Source organism: Cucumis sativus, chromosome 2, assembly GCF_000004075.3.
Source record: "Cucumis sativus cultivar 9930 chromosome 2, Cucumber_9930_V3, whole genome shotgun sequence".
Classification (NCBI taxonomy): Eukaryota; Viridiplantae; Streptophyta; class Magnoliopsida; order Cucurbitales; family Cucurbitaceae; genus Cucumis; species Cucumis sativus.
Genome location: NC_026656.2, coordinates 23,342,112 through 23,356,925, shown reverse-complemented (window position 1 = coordinate 23,356,925; position 14,814 = coordinate 23,342,112). Strand labels below are relative to the sequence as shown.

General features: G+C 28.2%; 1 protein-coding gene across 2 annotated transcripts; it reads right to left on the bottom strand.

Moving 5' to 3' along the window:
- Positions 1-1,899: 1,899 nt before the first annotated feature.
- Positions 1,900-4,216, bottom strand: LOC101215958 (high mobility group B protein 3-like). 2 transcript variants are annotated; one of them, XM_031881348.1, is made up of 7 exons: positions 3,832-4,213; positions 3,259-3,357; positions 3,090-3,147; positions 2,893-2,937; positions 2,618-2,698; positions 2,398-2,493; positions 1,900-2,255 (listed from the first exon to the last, which is right to left on the bottom strand). In XM_031881348.1, the coding sequence occupies exons 1-6, from the start codon at positions 3,879-3,881 to the stop codon at positions 2,398-2,400; spliced, it is 429 nt and encodes a 142-aa protein (XP_031737208.1). In that variant the 5' UTR covers positions 3,882-4,213; the 3' UTR covers positions 1,900-2,255. The 2 variants fall into 2 exon arrangements, with proteins under 2 accessions (XP_031737208.1, XP_011650215.2); XM_011651913.2 differs by having other exon boundaries at positions 2,398-2,698; positions 3,832-4,216.
- Positions 4,217-14,814: the final 10,598 nt, after the last annotated feature.

Genomic DNA, 14,814 nt, shown 5'->3' with positions numbered 1-14,814 from the left:
CATAACAACCAAAAGAAAATTTGAAAAGGAAAACAAATTCTTCAATTATAAAAATGAAAAAAATAAAAACTTTGCCAACAATTTAAATTTTATTTAAGAAATATGAAGATTTACAAAACATTTAGATGGATTAAAAAAATTCAACCAATTATTTTATTTAATGTTTTATAAAGTTTATTAACGAAATATTTTGATATTTCTAAAAATCTATTGGATAAATTACTATCACGACCCAAGCATTGTGATATTTCAAAACAGCAATTGTGTATTTTTACTTACGCTTGGCTTTTGCTATTTATTTATATTTGTTTACATATTTTTTATCTGCCACATTCTCATTCAAACATTGAATTAGTTGGGGAAAAAAATACAGCACCTTTAATCACATATAATACAATTTTGTTATAGTAAAACTATTAAATTCTATTCAAATATACATTTAATGAATTTAGCAAAAAAATGTTATCTTTAAACATTTGTTTTTGTGGTTGATCCTATCCACTAACTAAAAAGTAAAAGAGGTTTATTAATCTTAGAAATAAGATATTTCACAAACTTTATTAAATGTATATTTTTTCCAAATCTTAAGAAAAATGGATATCATGGCTTGGTTAAATATATATTTTTGAAATTTTATAAAATAACTATATAAACATTTATTAAATATGAATGTTCTATTAGGATATAATTTCATTAAACAAATATATAAACATTTATTAGATAGAAAAGTTATATAACTAATTGGAGATATTATGATTAGAAATTGGATATAAGAAATATTTGGTTACTATTTTACAACAAATAAATCTAAGATTGGGTTAAGATCCAAAAATACATAAAGAAAAATAGAGTAGGTGGAAATCCTAACATACAGCGGGAATTTGCTTGTTAGAAAACTTGTTAATTCCGTTCTTTTGCTATAATTTCAAGGGATAGTTGCAAATTTAGCCATTAGATACAAAATAATTAAGTATATAACAACATTTCAAAAAAAATTGCAAATATAGAAAAATTTGTTAAATTCTATCCATGATAGAAGTCTATTCATCGATAGACTATGTTGTAAATATTGCTCAATCATTGATAGACCATACAAATCTACACAAGTCTATCAACGATAATTTTGCTATATTTGTAATTTTTTCTAAATGTTGTTATATCCTAAAATGATCATCAATTATAATTATCCTAATTTCAACTAACTTCTCCAATTTTGTCATTTCATCTAATTCCCCTTCCCCTTGGTGTAAGGTCTGCTAAATGGGCTTCCTATATGGACTGGGCCTCCCTTCTTGGAATATAATTAAAAAATGGACGGTTGCAAATTTAATAATTAAATTCAAATTAATTAAGTATATAGCACAATCTTAAAAAATTTACAAATATAGTAAAATTTGTCAAATTCTAGGAATGATATAAGTCTATCACTGATAGACCATGTTGCAAATATTGGTCTATCAATGCTATACCATATGAAGTCAATCAGCGATACAAGTCTATCAGTGATAGTTTTGCTATATTTGCAATTTTTTTAAAATGTTGATATATCTGTAATTATTATTGCTAAAATAGTCTTCCATTCCAATTTTCCTTAAAAAAAAATAGGTAATTGTAATGGATGACCATTTGAGAAATAATAATTAAAAATATAGCAACATTTTTAAAAAAATTGCAAATATAAACCGTGGTAGCTAGACTTGTATCGCTGATAGACCAATATTTACAGCATAGTCTATTAGTGATAAGACTTCTATCATTGATAGAGTTTAACAAATTTTGCTATATTTGTAAATTTTTTAAAATGTTTCTATATATTTAATTATTATGAATCTAATCGCTAAATTTGCAACTAATCTTTAAAACTTTTGGTCGAATTGCAGTTAAAAAGGAAATTTGCTCTTAAGACAAAAGACTTGCATTAGAAGACAACACCATAACACACCAACAGAATTTTGAAACTAAGATCTTTTTCCCCTTTATCCATACGAAATTTAAAACGGAAAATTCAAAATATGCAACCCTAATAATTTCAAGAGAGTTGAGTTCACCAACCACCAGAGCTGTACGCAGAATATATATACATATGATCGAAAGAAATATTTTGTCCTAAAATTGTTTAGAGTTATTCAAATTCTTGCCTTCCATTCCACCCCCTTTACTTGCTATCTTTCGTCCTCATAACCATGAAACTTTTATTGAAAAAGATATGGAGATTGATCTGTTACCTGTAATGGACACTCAAGTCCTGCAAAAATCTTGGCAGACCATATACAAAAACAAATATCAGCTTCTAGCCGTAGGGATAAAATCAAACATCTATAATTTAACTAAAAGAAACAATGGGAGAAGATAATGCATATGAATTTGTGCTGCATGTTTTGGATGGGAAAACAATACCTAAGAGCTAGAGCTAGCTTCCTGCTCTGTGTCATCATTGACCTCAGAGGTTGATTTCTGTGATTCTGTTGGCATTCTGTGATTCTGAGGGCAATTCTGTGAACCATGAGATGTTAGAGAGAAGAGAGATTCGATGATCAATAAAACCGTGGTGATCATCTTCTGACGAAGTGAAGGAGAAAGAGTGAAAGTAGAGATAGAGTGGGAACAATTTAATTACGAGGTTGTTCTTGTATGCTTCAAGAGCTATTTCATACTCTGCCTTTCTTTTCAAAGCTTTTTCAGCATACGGAGCTTTTTCCTGAGGAAGAGACACGATTACCACAGATTTGTATCATCAATTAGTCTCGAATTGAATACTGAGAACAAAACGTGAAACGATCTTCAATTAAAGTGGAAGAACTGATAACCTCCGATCTTATTCCTTAGTCATTTATTGTTGATAGTCTCCAATTAGTGTTCTATGAAAATAGTACGAAAATAAGAGAGTCTTACAGCATCAGACATGGACTTCCATTTCTCACCACCAACTTTGCCGACCTGCAAATTAACAAAACACAGTTAAACGCAAATAACAAAATCTAGCTAACTCAAGAAGTCCTCCGATCCTCCACTCAGCCATATCTAAAAACATAAATATGGAGGAATAATAAGAAAGTAATGCTGATCAAAACAACAGTATAAGATCTTACCACTGGACCAGCTTTTGCATCAGGAAATTGCTCCTTGTACGTCTTTCTAAATTCCTCCCTATCATTTCCCAAGCAAGAACTCGAAATCAGAATGGAAAAATCTAATGAAAACTAGAATGTATGAACGACTTTCAAAACGGAAGCAGCCTCAATTATAAACTGTACTTACATGAAAACGAAGAATGTCGTAGCTGGACGTTTTGGAGCATTTTGATCTTTCTTCTTGCTTTTCGTGGATTTCATTTCAGCTTTTCTCTGCTTCAGCTTCCTTCAAAAAGCGGATCAATGATAAAAGCTTTAGGAGTATATTCAATTTAGTATTATAGCCAAAAACGTAGGAAAACTAAAAGAGTTAAAATACAGAGTAAATGAATAATATCATTAGAGTAGTTCAGGTATGCAGAGAAATGAAGAAACCTTGCGTAATAGGAAAGCAAAACTATTAAAAACATACAAGAAGTACACAACGCAGGCTGTAAAATTCAACTCGGTTAGGAACAAACAAAGAGGCGAAACATTACAAAAGAAAATAAAAATAAATTAGAAAGAAAAATGAAAGCATAAGAAGAGAAAAAATAGAGAGATGAAAATTGCATAGAATCAAAGTTGAAGAAAGGAAACGAACCATACAGGATGCAAAAACTTACATAAAAAAAATGGAAACAAAAGAATGTAATAACTTATTGAAGATGAAAAGCAAAAAGAAGACGCTGAAAATCATCGTGAAGAAGGAGAAGATTACTGTGGGTTGGGTTTCTTGTGAGTGACGACGGCGTTCCTGAGAGCTCTCATGGTGGTTCCGTAGAATTAGGAGAGAGGCGCAGAGAAGGAAAAGGGAGAGTGATGAAATGAAGGGGGAAAGGAGAGAAGGGCTTGAATTTATATAATGCGTGATGAGTAGTGATGGGAAATTGAATCCGAAATGTTAAATTCAAATGAAGATGAAATCGGAATGCAACCAAAATTACTGAATTGTGGCGGGAAATGAACACGAATTCATTCCATAATTCATGGTATGTTAGTTATGGAGGAAAGGGTAAGTGTAAGTGAATTGGATATTGGTACATCCCATTTTATGAATGTGAGTTTTATTGTGGTATAAGAAGAAGCTCTCGCCTTCGTTATTCTTGAAGAATAAGAACATTAACTTTCAGCCATGGATAATCTTCCACAATAACAAAAACGGTTGGGACCCGATCACCCTCTTCATCAATTTTCTCATTATCTTATTTCCTTAATCATAGTGACACTTCCAACCTAGTTTTAGTTTCCCAACTGCTCACTAATAATGAAAATTGTTAATGTTAATGTAATTTGATTAATGTAATTTGTTATTATATTTGTTGATTTGTATCATACTACAACAAAAATGGCTTTCTATTACTAATCAATAGTAGCAAAAAAAATTAATGAAAGAAAAATAAGTCATTAAAACACTTTTCACAACAGCGCAGTTTTAGCGAAAATTGGTGGAAAATTACAAACTTTCCCATGCTATGACACTTTCATTGCATCATCATTTAACTATTATTAAAAACAGTAATTAAATAGTGACACTTAATCAGAGTCATTAAATAGTGATATTTGATCCAAGTCATTAACTTGTAAACATCTCTTTTGGTAGAAAAGTCTACGAATTCTAATTGCAATTTTGTAACATTATTAATAAAAATATGCAATATCATTCAAATAATGCTTATATAGTTGGATCTCAAGACCATCTTGAGACAATATTGATATGAGATCATTCACATAATTGGGGAAGTTAACAATACCATTGACATAATGCTTATGTAGTTGGATCTCGGAGCAACATTGGTCCAAGATCATTGACATAATTGGGGAAGTTGACAATATCATTGACATCATAATAATACTTATGTAGTTGGATCTCGGGCCATCTCGAGGCAACATTGGTCCGGGATCATTGACATAATTAGGAAAATTGACAATATCATTAACATCATAATGCTTATGTAGTTGGATCTCAGGGTCATCTTGAAGCAATATTGACCTGGAATCATTGACGTAATTGGAGACATTGACAATATCATTCACATAATGCTTATGTGGTATGATCTTTGGCCATCTCGGGGCAATATTAGCCTAGAATCATTGACATAATTGGAAAAATTGACATAATTGGAAAAATTGACATAATTGAAAAAATTGACAATATCATTGACATAATGCTTATCTGGTATGATCTTGGGGTCATCTTAGAGCAACAATGGCCCGAGATCATTGACATAATTGAAAAAATTAACAATATCATTGACATAATGCTTATTTAGTATGATCTTGGGGTTATCTAGAGGCAACTTTGGCTGAGGATCATTGATTATGCAATATTAATTTGTGCATTAATTGAAAAAATTCAAGGTTATTGTATGATCTCGGATCAAAGAAGACTTTAGAACACATAAATCCCAACAAGGACTCTCATGACAAATTTGGCCCGAGAAGAGTTAACCTCAATTTCAATTTTTTAATGAAAACGCACTCTCTCGATGATGCACTCGGCCAAGAGAGATCAAGATAAATCTTTCAAAAAGTTTTTTATAATTTGGGAAGAATCTCAGGGTTGATCTTACCTTCTTTATATTGCTATCAATCAAAATATGTTATTTGTTTTTCTCAAATTTAATAAATTTGAATTATTGGTTAAATATTATATGATAAGTGGATTTATTTTATAGAGTTATATAGTGTATTGTACATACTAGAGGACAAGTACTATTATTTCCATATTAATTCTATAGTATTTGACAGAATGTATAGCATATGTTGCTACCGAAATTACATTGTATTTTATTCTTTTAAACAATATGAGAAATTAATTCATTTACACTTTTATGATATCAACATGTCTATGAAGCTAAATTTGTGCAAGCATACATATTGTTCTAAAGTTAAACATGAAGAAATGAAATTCCCATAGCGGAAGCGTGTGAACGTCATGCAAAAGAAATTCAACTAGAAACATATAAAATTTAGAGAAAACATTCAAACATGCTTATATGAAGGTAAAGAAGAAATAAAACTAACTTTTGTAAAATCTCCCAAGAATTCTTGAATCCTTTCAAAGAACAACACAAAGTTTTCTTTGTTATCCTCAAGATAAAAATCAACAGAGAATTTGTGAGGCTTTGTGATTTTTTGTTTTGTTAAGGAAAAATATTTTATAAGAACAAGGAGAACATAAAAATACAAAGATCCTCTCCATTTTTTTTAGAGAGCAAAGATCACGTAATCTACATGTATCTTTTTAGTTTTTCTTCAACTAATAATTTTGTTGTTCTGCCAAATAGTTTCTCTCAAAAATCTCTAAACTTTTTTCTACCCCGATTAGTTTCCACGAACCAATCACATTCCAAAGGATAGGAAGGTCTTGGACGGGTGATGTCCCAATTTGGAGATTTATTTTGTAGATTCAAAGATGGCAAACAAGTAAGTTTTTCTTTCTCTGATCTATAATTAGAAAGCATGCTTAGCCTTTAAGTCTTAATAAGAAAACTAATTTCTTAATTACTTTTGTCGATTTAAAGATATTTAGATTCCCAAAGAGATAAGTTGCCCGTTTCAATGGAAAGTCAAATCGTCAACTGATGTTCAAACCAACGTGTCAAGTGTTGATTGACTGCATGACGAGTAAAATGGCGAGGAAGCGCGTGTAAAGCGTGAAAGCGACTTTTAGATAAGAATGCCACTATAAATAGGACTAAAAATCAAGGAAATTGGGATACCGTGTTATCATTTCTAAATTATAAAGATCGACGAGTAATAGAGAGTTTAGGAACAAAATTGTTGTTTTAATCAAATTTCAAGATTAATAATTATTTTTAACGCCAAGAAGTAAAAGTACAATAACAACACTATTTATACTAGGGGTTTTTTTTTATTTATTTTTATTAAATAATAAGCTTTAAAAATTAGATTTGTAGCCCAAACTTGTCGACAAAATACAAGTCAAGTACATGAAATGTAAAAAATGTATGAATACCCCTAATATACTTGATATATACTTGATACATTTGATACATTTAATACACTACTGATAAAACAACTCAATGGACTTGATACCCTTAATATACTCAATTCATTTCATACACTCAAAAGTTTCATATCCGTAAAATTACTACAAATGTGTGACAAACTTTTAAAACTTTATTCTTAGATTCATCTATTGCAATTTTTCTTTATAATAAATAAAATGTTACTATAAAAGAAAACCAACACAACCTTTTACATGGGTTCGTCTAGAAACTCTTCACCTCTAGATTTTCAAATTCATTATATACATATACATATATTTTTTATAACTTTGAAAGATTAAAACTCTTTCCCGCAAAATTGAAATCTTAACTTGAAAGTAACCATTGAATGTTTGTTTTACTGGTAGCTCTTGCTGTCATAGACCCTTATTTAATTCCTTATCAATTTTGTTTTTTCTTTTTTATAAACGTTTAAGAAAGTATGATACTAAAAGCATATTTATATTCAAATGGGGTCATGAGATTGGTCAAATCCAAGTAGAAGACGTGGCTACATTGTAAGCATATAAGCTGGAACTATCAAAGCATAATCAATAATTGGACCAAATACAACATTTATTAATTATAGAGTATAGTAATTATATGTCATAAAAGTATTAGAATAATATAGAATTGTTTAGTAATACATGTGATATTGAGATATATAGAGTTAGAGTAGATGACGAAGAAAATCATATTATGTTGAATCAAACTACACGGAAACACCTCACGGCTCTTCTGCCGACTATATGTAAAATAAAACCTCCAAATTTCATTCGTATATTCAGAATGTCGGTGAAGCCAAACAAATCTTTTTCTTTTTTTATAAAACAAAAATTATCACAACAAATTTACACCCAATTTCTCATAAAGAAAAATAAATTTGAACTTTAAACACCATACCTCTAGGATCAATTATTCCCTTTGTGTGAATCTAATAGGAATTTACTCAACTACAAATCAATAATGATAATCAACTATGGATAACTTGATTTTAAGGCAAAAACCTTCTCATTGTAGGGAGTAAACAAATTATAGACATAACTCAAAATCTCTATTATCATCTGCAATGGGTAGAATAAATTCTTTCTAGTCACAGCTTATATATATATCAAGATTAACAATCCGGCGTTAACTTAACACTTTACAATAAGTACAACAGAACTTTAGATTAAATCTTTAGACCTTCCTTCATTCAACACAACTTTTTTATTTTGGCATCTGGTTTGCTCGCCTCAACATGTAGCAATGCACCTTATTCTCTCTTTGTCACTAAGGTGCAGCTTCATGCGCCGCGATGGATAGGACTAGGCATAACTCTCTTGACACTAAACTTGTCCCCCGCTTTGTTTACTACTCATTTTCCTTCTTGTCTTTTGATCAAGTGCTCCTCTGAGGCAAGTGCTTAGAGGTGTGAGGCTTCTCTTTCTCTTCCTTACCCTATTCATTCCACAACCTCGGGCTGGAAGACAATCTTCACGGCTTTCTTTCTCTACCACAGCTTCTCAAAATGCTTACACCTCTCGTCCCTACATAGTTGAGGTTTTGGCGTTAAGGAGCGACAACCTTACTAACTAGGTCATTCAACGCATGATGAGACGTCATGGCTAGCATGTCATGTAAGACGATAGAAATACTCTGTCTTTCCTCCTTAACTTGGCTACACGACCTTAGCACACCTAACAACTTGGGGAGGGAAAACACTTAAAACTTAAGTCAAATGGACTTAGTGAGCGACGGGTTTAAGAAAAATCTTTTGAAAAATCATAAGGAATTCACAAAATAATAAACAATAAGTCACAATACATAAAATTTGTCACAACGAACAATTAGTGCACATCGCAAGGCCACCACCATTCAATAACCACATAGCAAGTTACCAACTAGTACAACAATCATAATCGTAAGCTCATACCGAGACTTGGAAAACTCCCCTCGCTGACCTGGGATTCGCTCTCACCAGGATCACGCGAGTTACCTATGGTATCTAACAATGTATTGCCACATTCAAATTCTTAAACCGAGGAATTACACTCCACCAGCATCTCATTAACATATTTTTCATAGCGACTACTACATTAACATATTTTTTAATCCTTTCATATAGGTCAAAAGAAATACATTTTATTTATCTAAAAAATATAGCTTGTACATTTGAGTTATATAACACTAAAAAAAAGGTTTCGATCATATAGTTATTTATATACATTATGTTATTGTATTTCTAAATCGTATAAATTAAAAAACAAATGTCAAATTAAATTTGGCTCACCAACCGTTGATATGACTTTAGAAATTGGGAGTTTAATCCCTCGTGTTGTTAGAAAAATATACCATATAACTATAATCCAAATTTATATGAAATACGTATAAGCATTTGCAAAAATAGCCAGAAGATTTATAATAATAGATTTCATATCACTATATTTTCTTAAATTATAAAAATAACAAATTTAAAAGTGGATAACTCTCTAATAATCATCTCATAGTCTCTTGATAACTGTCTGATATCATTAATTACTTATCATATTTGTCATATTCGCAATATGCAAAAAAAGATGTGTTATGAGTTTTTTTTTTTTCTAATTTTTTTTTGTCATCTGATACAATTTTTTAAACATATATATTTTAAATGACAAAACTTTTAAAAATATATACAAATATAGCAAAATATCATAATCTATTATATTGATATAATACACTAGAATAGATAGACATAAATAGTAATCTATTTTAGTCTGTTGCGAATCAACATAGATAGATTGTAATATTACGTTATGTTTTGTAAATATTTTGATTTACTAAAATTTTTTTTGATATAGTTTGTAAATATTTTAATTTATTTTACTATATTTTTTAAAATATTATTTATTTTGTTATATTTAAAGATAGAATAAAAAAAACGTGCAATATACTAGGGTAAACATGAAAATGGTTTGTTTGACTTGTTTTTAGATAAAAAAAACAAATGTATAATTACTCTATATATATTGATGATGTTACTGTAAACTATGATATATAATATAGTTTAAATTGATTGAAGAAAGTGATCGCTAGCATTAACGTTGGGTATCAAACAACATTATATATGAATAAGTAAAATAATTCATGACTAAATTGATCAAACGCCAACCAGTTTTAATTTCCAACAAAATGAATACCAAATTTTAATTATTTAAAAGCTATTAAAAAAAAAACAAAAAATTCAAAAAGTCTTCTCCCATATATATTTTCCATCTGATATATATTTTGTAATTACATAATCGATATTAGCTCCCTGTCTTTTAAATTATAAAAAATGAGAAAAGAAAAATATTTGTATTTTAGTTGGAATAAAAAATTAATGAGATAAAGGAAATGTGTTCGTTAACCGGCGACGGCTTAATAATAAGAAGACTTTTAAGTGTAGACAATTGATGTGTGTTCACATTTACGTGACAGCTTCATTATTAGGATAAAGGAGTTTGAATTATTAATTGACAAAATATGTCATTCTCTCTCACTTATTTAGAAATCCAAAACGAGTTCCCGCCGGCGACCTGCAAAGCAGCTGTCTGACGAACGCCCCCACCGCTATTGCCTTTAAAGTTTAAACGTGTACACTTAATAATCTCATACTCATATTTTAAAAGGGTAGAATGTCTTTAATACGTGATCTTGTACTTTTTGTCGATCATGAGTGTTGTTGACGAGATGCACAATATAAATTATATATGTGGGACATATTTATATTATTTACGATTTTGACGTTAAGATTTAGATAGATGTATCATATAAACTCTCTAATCCTAATTAAGACGAAATCTATTTTGTGTATTCTAAAATTATTTTTATATATAGATAGAGTAAATGAAGTAAGAATATTCTGATTTTCTCAAAACTAATATAGTTTTACGGTTGGAGTTGGTTATTGATTATAATGGTTGTTAGAGTTTTCTGACAACATGGTTAAAGGTGGCAGATGATAATGAACGACGACGATGTTGGCTACATTGGGCAAATGTTGGCGACTAGAGGTGATGGTCAAAGATGAAACCCCATCACGGAAGAAAAAGAATAGAAAAGAAACAAAAAAAGGTGAGAAAATCTGATAAACAATAAGCAATAAGTTGTGAAACACGTTTCTATTTCCAAAAATGGATATAGTTATAAAAAATATTTATGTTTACTTTTTTAAAAATAAGAAACAAGAAATGAAAACTACAAATGAAAACATTATCAAATGACTTTTTAGATATACTCTATGCTTCCTTAGTTTATTTGTTCGTTTTGGTCTATTCTTTTAAAATATTTCTTTTAGTTTCTACATTTTCAACTATCAATTCATTTTAGGTTTTTTTACTTGTAAAATGTTCATTTTCATTCTATATTTTTAATTTTGATTCATTTTAATTTTGAACGATTTTTATTTCTTAAAAATGAAAATTAATGAACCCAAATTTACTACATTTTGAAAACATTTAAAATATAAAAACTAAAATGAACTAAAATTAAAAATATAAAAACAAAATATTAATCTTTTTAAAAAAATTAAGTTTGAAAATTGTTTCATAATATATATTAAAATGACATTTTTAAATATAGCAAAATTTTGTATTTAATCAGTGTTTGTCAAAATCCACATAAGTCTATTAATATGACTGTCCGATAAAATCTAAAATTTTATAATAATTTGTAATTTTTTTCAAAATTATTTTATCATTTAAAGATGTGATCATAACAAATTTATACCAATCTAAAAAGTAGCTTTAGATTTGTTAACTAAAGGAAATAACTTTTTAAGATTATAATACACTGAAAACGGTAGTAATATCAAACAACGACTGAAAAGAATCAAATGGTAAATTATATCTTATAGACATGCGGCTGGAAATGTTTACGGTTAGTTTTCATGATAAATTTTAAATTAAACCTATCCTTTAATTCCTTAAGTTTTTAATTGTATGTCTTTTGATCTCTGAATTTAAAAAAGAACTTTTTTAAAAAAAAACAATTTATCCTCCCTAAAAATTTATGTTTTTAACTTTCATGTTTATAAAAATACATCTATTTGAATTAGAAAGAAAATTAAAAATCACTCAAATAACTCCATGCAATTTTAATTATATGAAATTTTAAATTAAAAGAATAACTTATTACTCTAAACCTGTTCTTTTCTAATTTAAAATACTTTTAGGACCTTCTAAATTTATTAGTTAGAACTTGCTTTATAAACTAAAATATATAAGTTGAAATAAAATTCACGATTTATAATAATAAAACATTGAAATAAAAGTATCTGCCTACATTAGTCATAATTATAAGAAAAAAGTTAGATAAAGTATCAATGTTTATCTATTAAAAAAAAAACAAAATATAAAAGAGAAGTTAGAGATAATTTCAACAAAGTGTTATGTTGTTGTAAAAATCAAAGAATAAAGAGAGCAAATGAATAAAAGAGATGAGATAAACAAAGAAGACTCAACGTGTTTCAAGAAGCTACGAAAGGAAATATATATATATATATATAATGAAAAAGAAAAATAGAAGGAAGAAAGAAAATAACAAACCTAAAAGAATTCATAATTTAGTCAATTTATAGGGAATTTAATCTAAATTCAAATCTCAAAATTATTAGATATAAAGTGATTAAAAAAATATCTTTATGTATTTAAAGTGATTTTTTTTTTCTAAAAATCAAATCTGGAAATTATTAGATATAACTAAATGATTACTATAAATAATTTATTTCAAATTTTGTAAGGATAAATTTGAAAAATGAAAAGTAAAAGATAACCAAATTTAAAATCCATAAAATTTATCAAAAATTTCAATTTACACGTTTAACATGAGTAATATTTCTGTAATTTTTTAATTTATAAATATTAAATTTTAAACAAATAAAATCTATCCAAATTTCAATAAGTACGTCGACATTGACATTGTATAATATGATATATAACCATATAACCAATATAATTTTTTAAAATTTAAAACCAATAAAATCAATTTAATTGCGAAATCTACTATAAATGATTTAAACCTTGTTCGTAAATATTTAAAAAAAAAACAATATTTAAATCAAATTCAAAAATATATTTAGACGTAAATATTTGTTTCAACAGGAAAAATAATTTATTTATAACCCATTAATCTTTTTAATGTAAAATTACTTTACATAACCCTACAACAATCACTAAAAACAAATGGAAGAAACAAACTCCATTTATATAGTATAAACTTTTTAAAATTCGAGTACTACAAAAAAAATAAAATACATTTTCAAAACTTAATATCAAGTAGGTCTATTTATGAGGATTAAATGTTTTTTTTTTTGTTACAAGTAAATGTTTCCTTTTAACTAATATTAGTGGGTGAATAAGAACAAAAGTGAAAAAGAAGCTAGGTGAGGTTAAATGTCCTTTATTAACTCTAGGAATAACTAGAGTAGACCGAAGACAAATAACATAGTACATTTTGGTAATTCAGTTTGGTAAATATAATCTACGTTTGGGAAGCTTTTTTTGCTCAAATAAGAAATATTATTGAGATTAAAAAATTTGTAACATATAACTCTAAAGTTATATTAACAAGTTATCACCATAACTTAACCGTATAAACTTGGGCTTCTCAAGTTGAATCTCCTTGAAAACGAATTCAGACTCCCCTTGAATTCATTGAGCGCAGTACAATTATCTCAACCTCCATTCATATTTCTTATCAATTGATACTCTGTCAAATTCCTTGATGATCTTTAATAATATGTCATAATGCAAAAGGTAACTGACTTACCTTCATACAGATTCTTCACCAAAAATATAAATTGTTGAACACCATTGTGAAGAATAATTTTACGTTCTAAGTTAAAGAGCCAAAAAGAGGAAGAACTTACAATAAAATATTTTTAAATATGAAAAATATCTTCTTCTCTAAATGAGATATTTAAGGAAGATCTTTCGACTCCTTACTAAAAGATATTGATAAATGATCCTAAACATAAAGAAATAATTTACCTCTTTTTACATAAAAATAAAACTAATTTTATATTTGTCAAAAAATCTAGCAAACTCCCACTTTTGACAAAGTAGGATTAGTTTTCTTTTTTTGCGCAACACTTTATAATCTTGAATATGCTTGTTTCTTTTGAAGGCGTGTGCATGTCTTCAAAAATCACCCTAGCAAAAAAATTGCCAACTTTCGATAGCAACAAGAGCTTTCTCCCCCTTTGCAAATAAAACATAAAACTCAACTTTCAACATCATTTTCAGAAGGATTAAATGATGAAGTGATATGATCGACATATTTTTCCTTCTTGAAGAAGTACAATATATACACATCTTTTTAAAGATAAAAAAAATATTTAAAAAGATCCCTAAACACAATGAGAATCTTTTTTAACAACAATAGTCTTCAAGAGCATATAATTCCAATAGGAAATTTAAGTAATCAACAACATCATCCAGTTCAAAATTTCAGGACTAGCAACACCTTATGAATTCATAAAAGAACACCAAACCTCATTCAGTTCCACATTTTATCAACCTAACACATTGAGTAAATTTCTTCCCCAATTTTGCATTCTCCACAGTCTGAGTCATAATTTATTTGCAACGGTGTTATCCTCATAATAAAATCTTCTTTTAAATTTAGAGAGAAAAAACTCTATTTCTAGTCATATAACTTGAACATCCATTGTTAATTGAAATAAGAAA

Bases quoted from the DNA above. Each gene is read 5' to 3' on its own strand.
- LOC101215958 (XM_011651913.2), bottom strand. From the start codon at position 3,881: ATGAGAGCTCTCAGGAACGCCGTCGTCACTCACAAGAAACCCAACCCA. The intron at 3,148-3,258 runs GTAAGTACAGTT...GGGAAATGATAG, and splicing joins ACGACATTCTTCGTTTTCAT to GGAGGAATTTAGAAAGACGT. The intron at 2,938-3,089 runs GTAAGATCTTAT...GTTAATTTGCAG, and splicing joins ATGCAAAAGCTGGTCCAGTG to GTCGGCAAAGTTGGTGGTGA.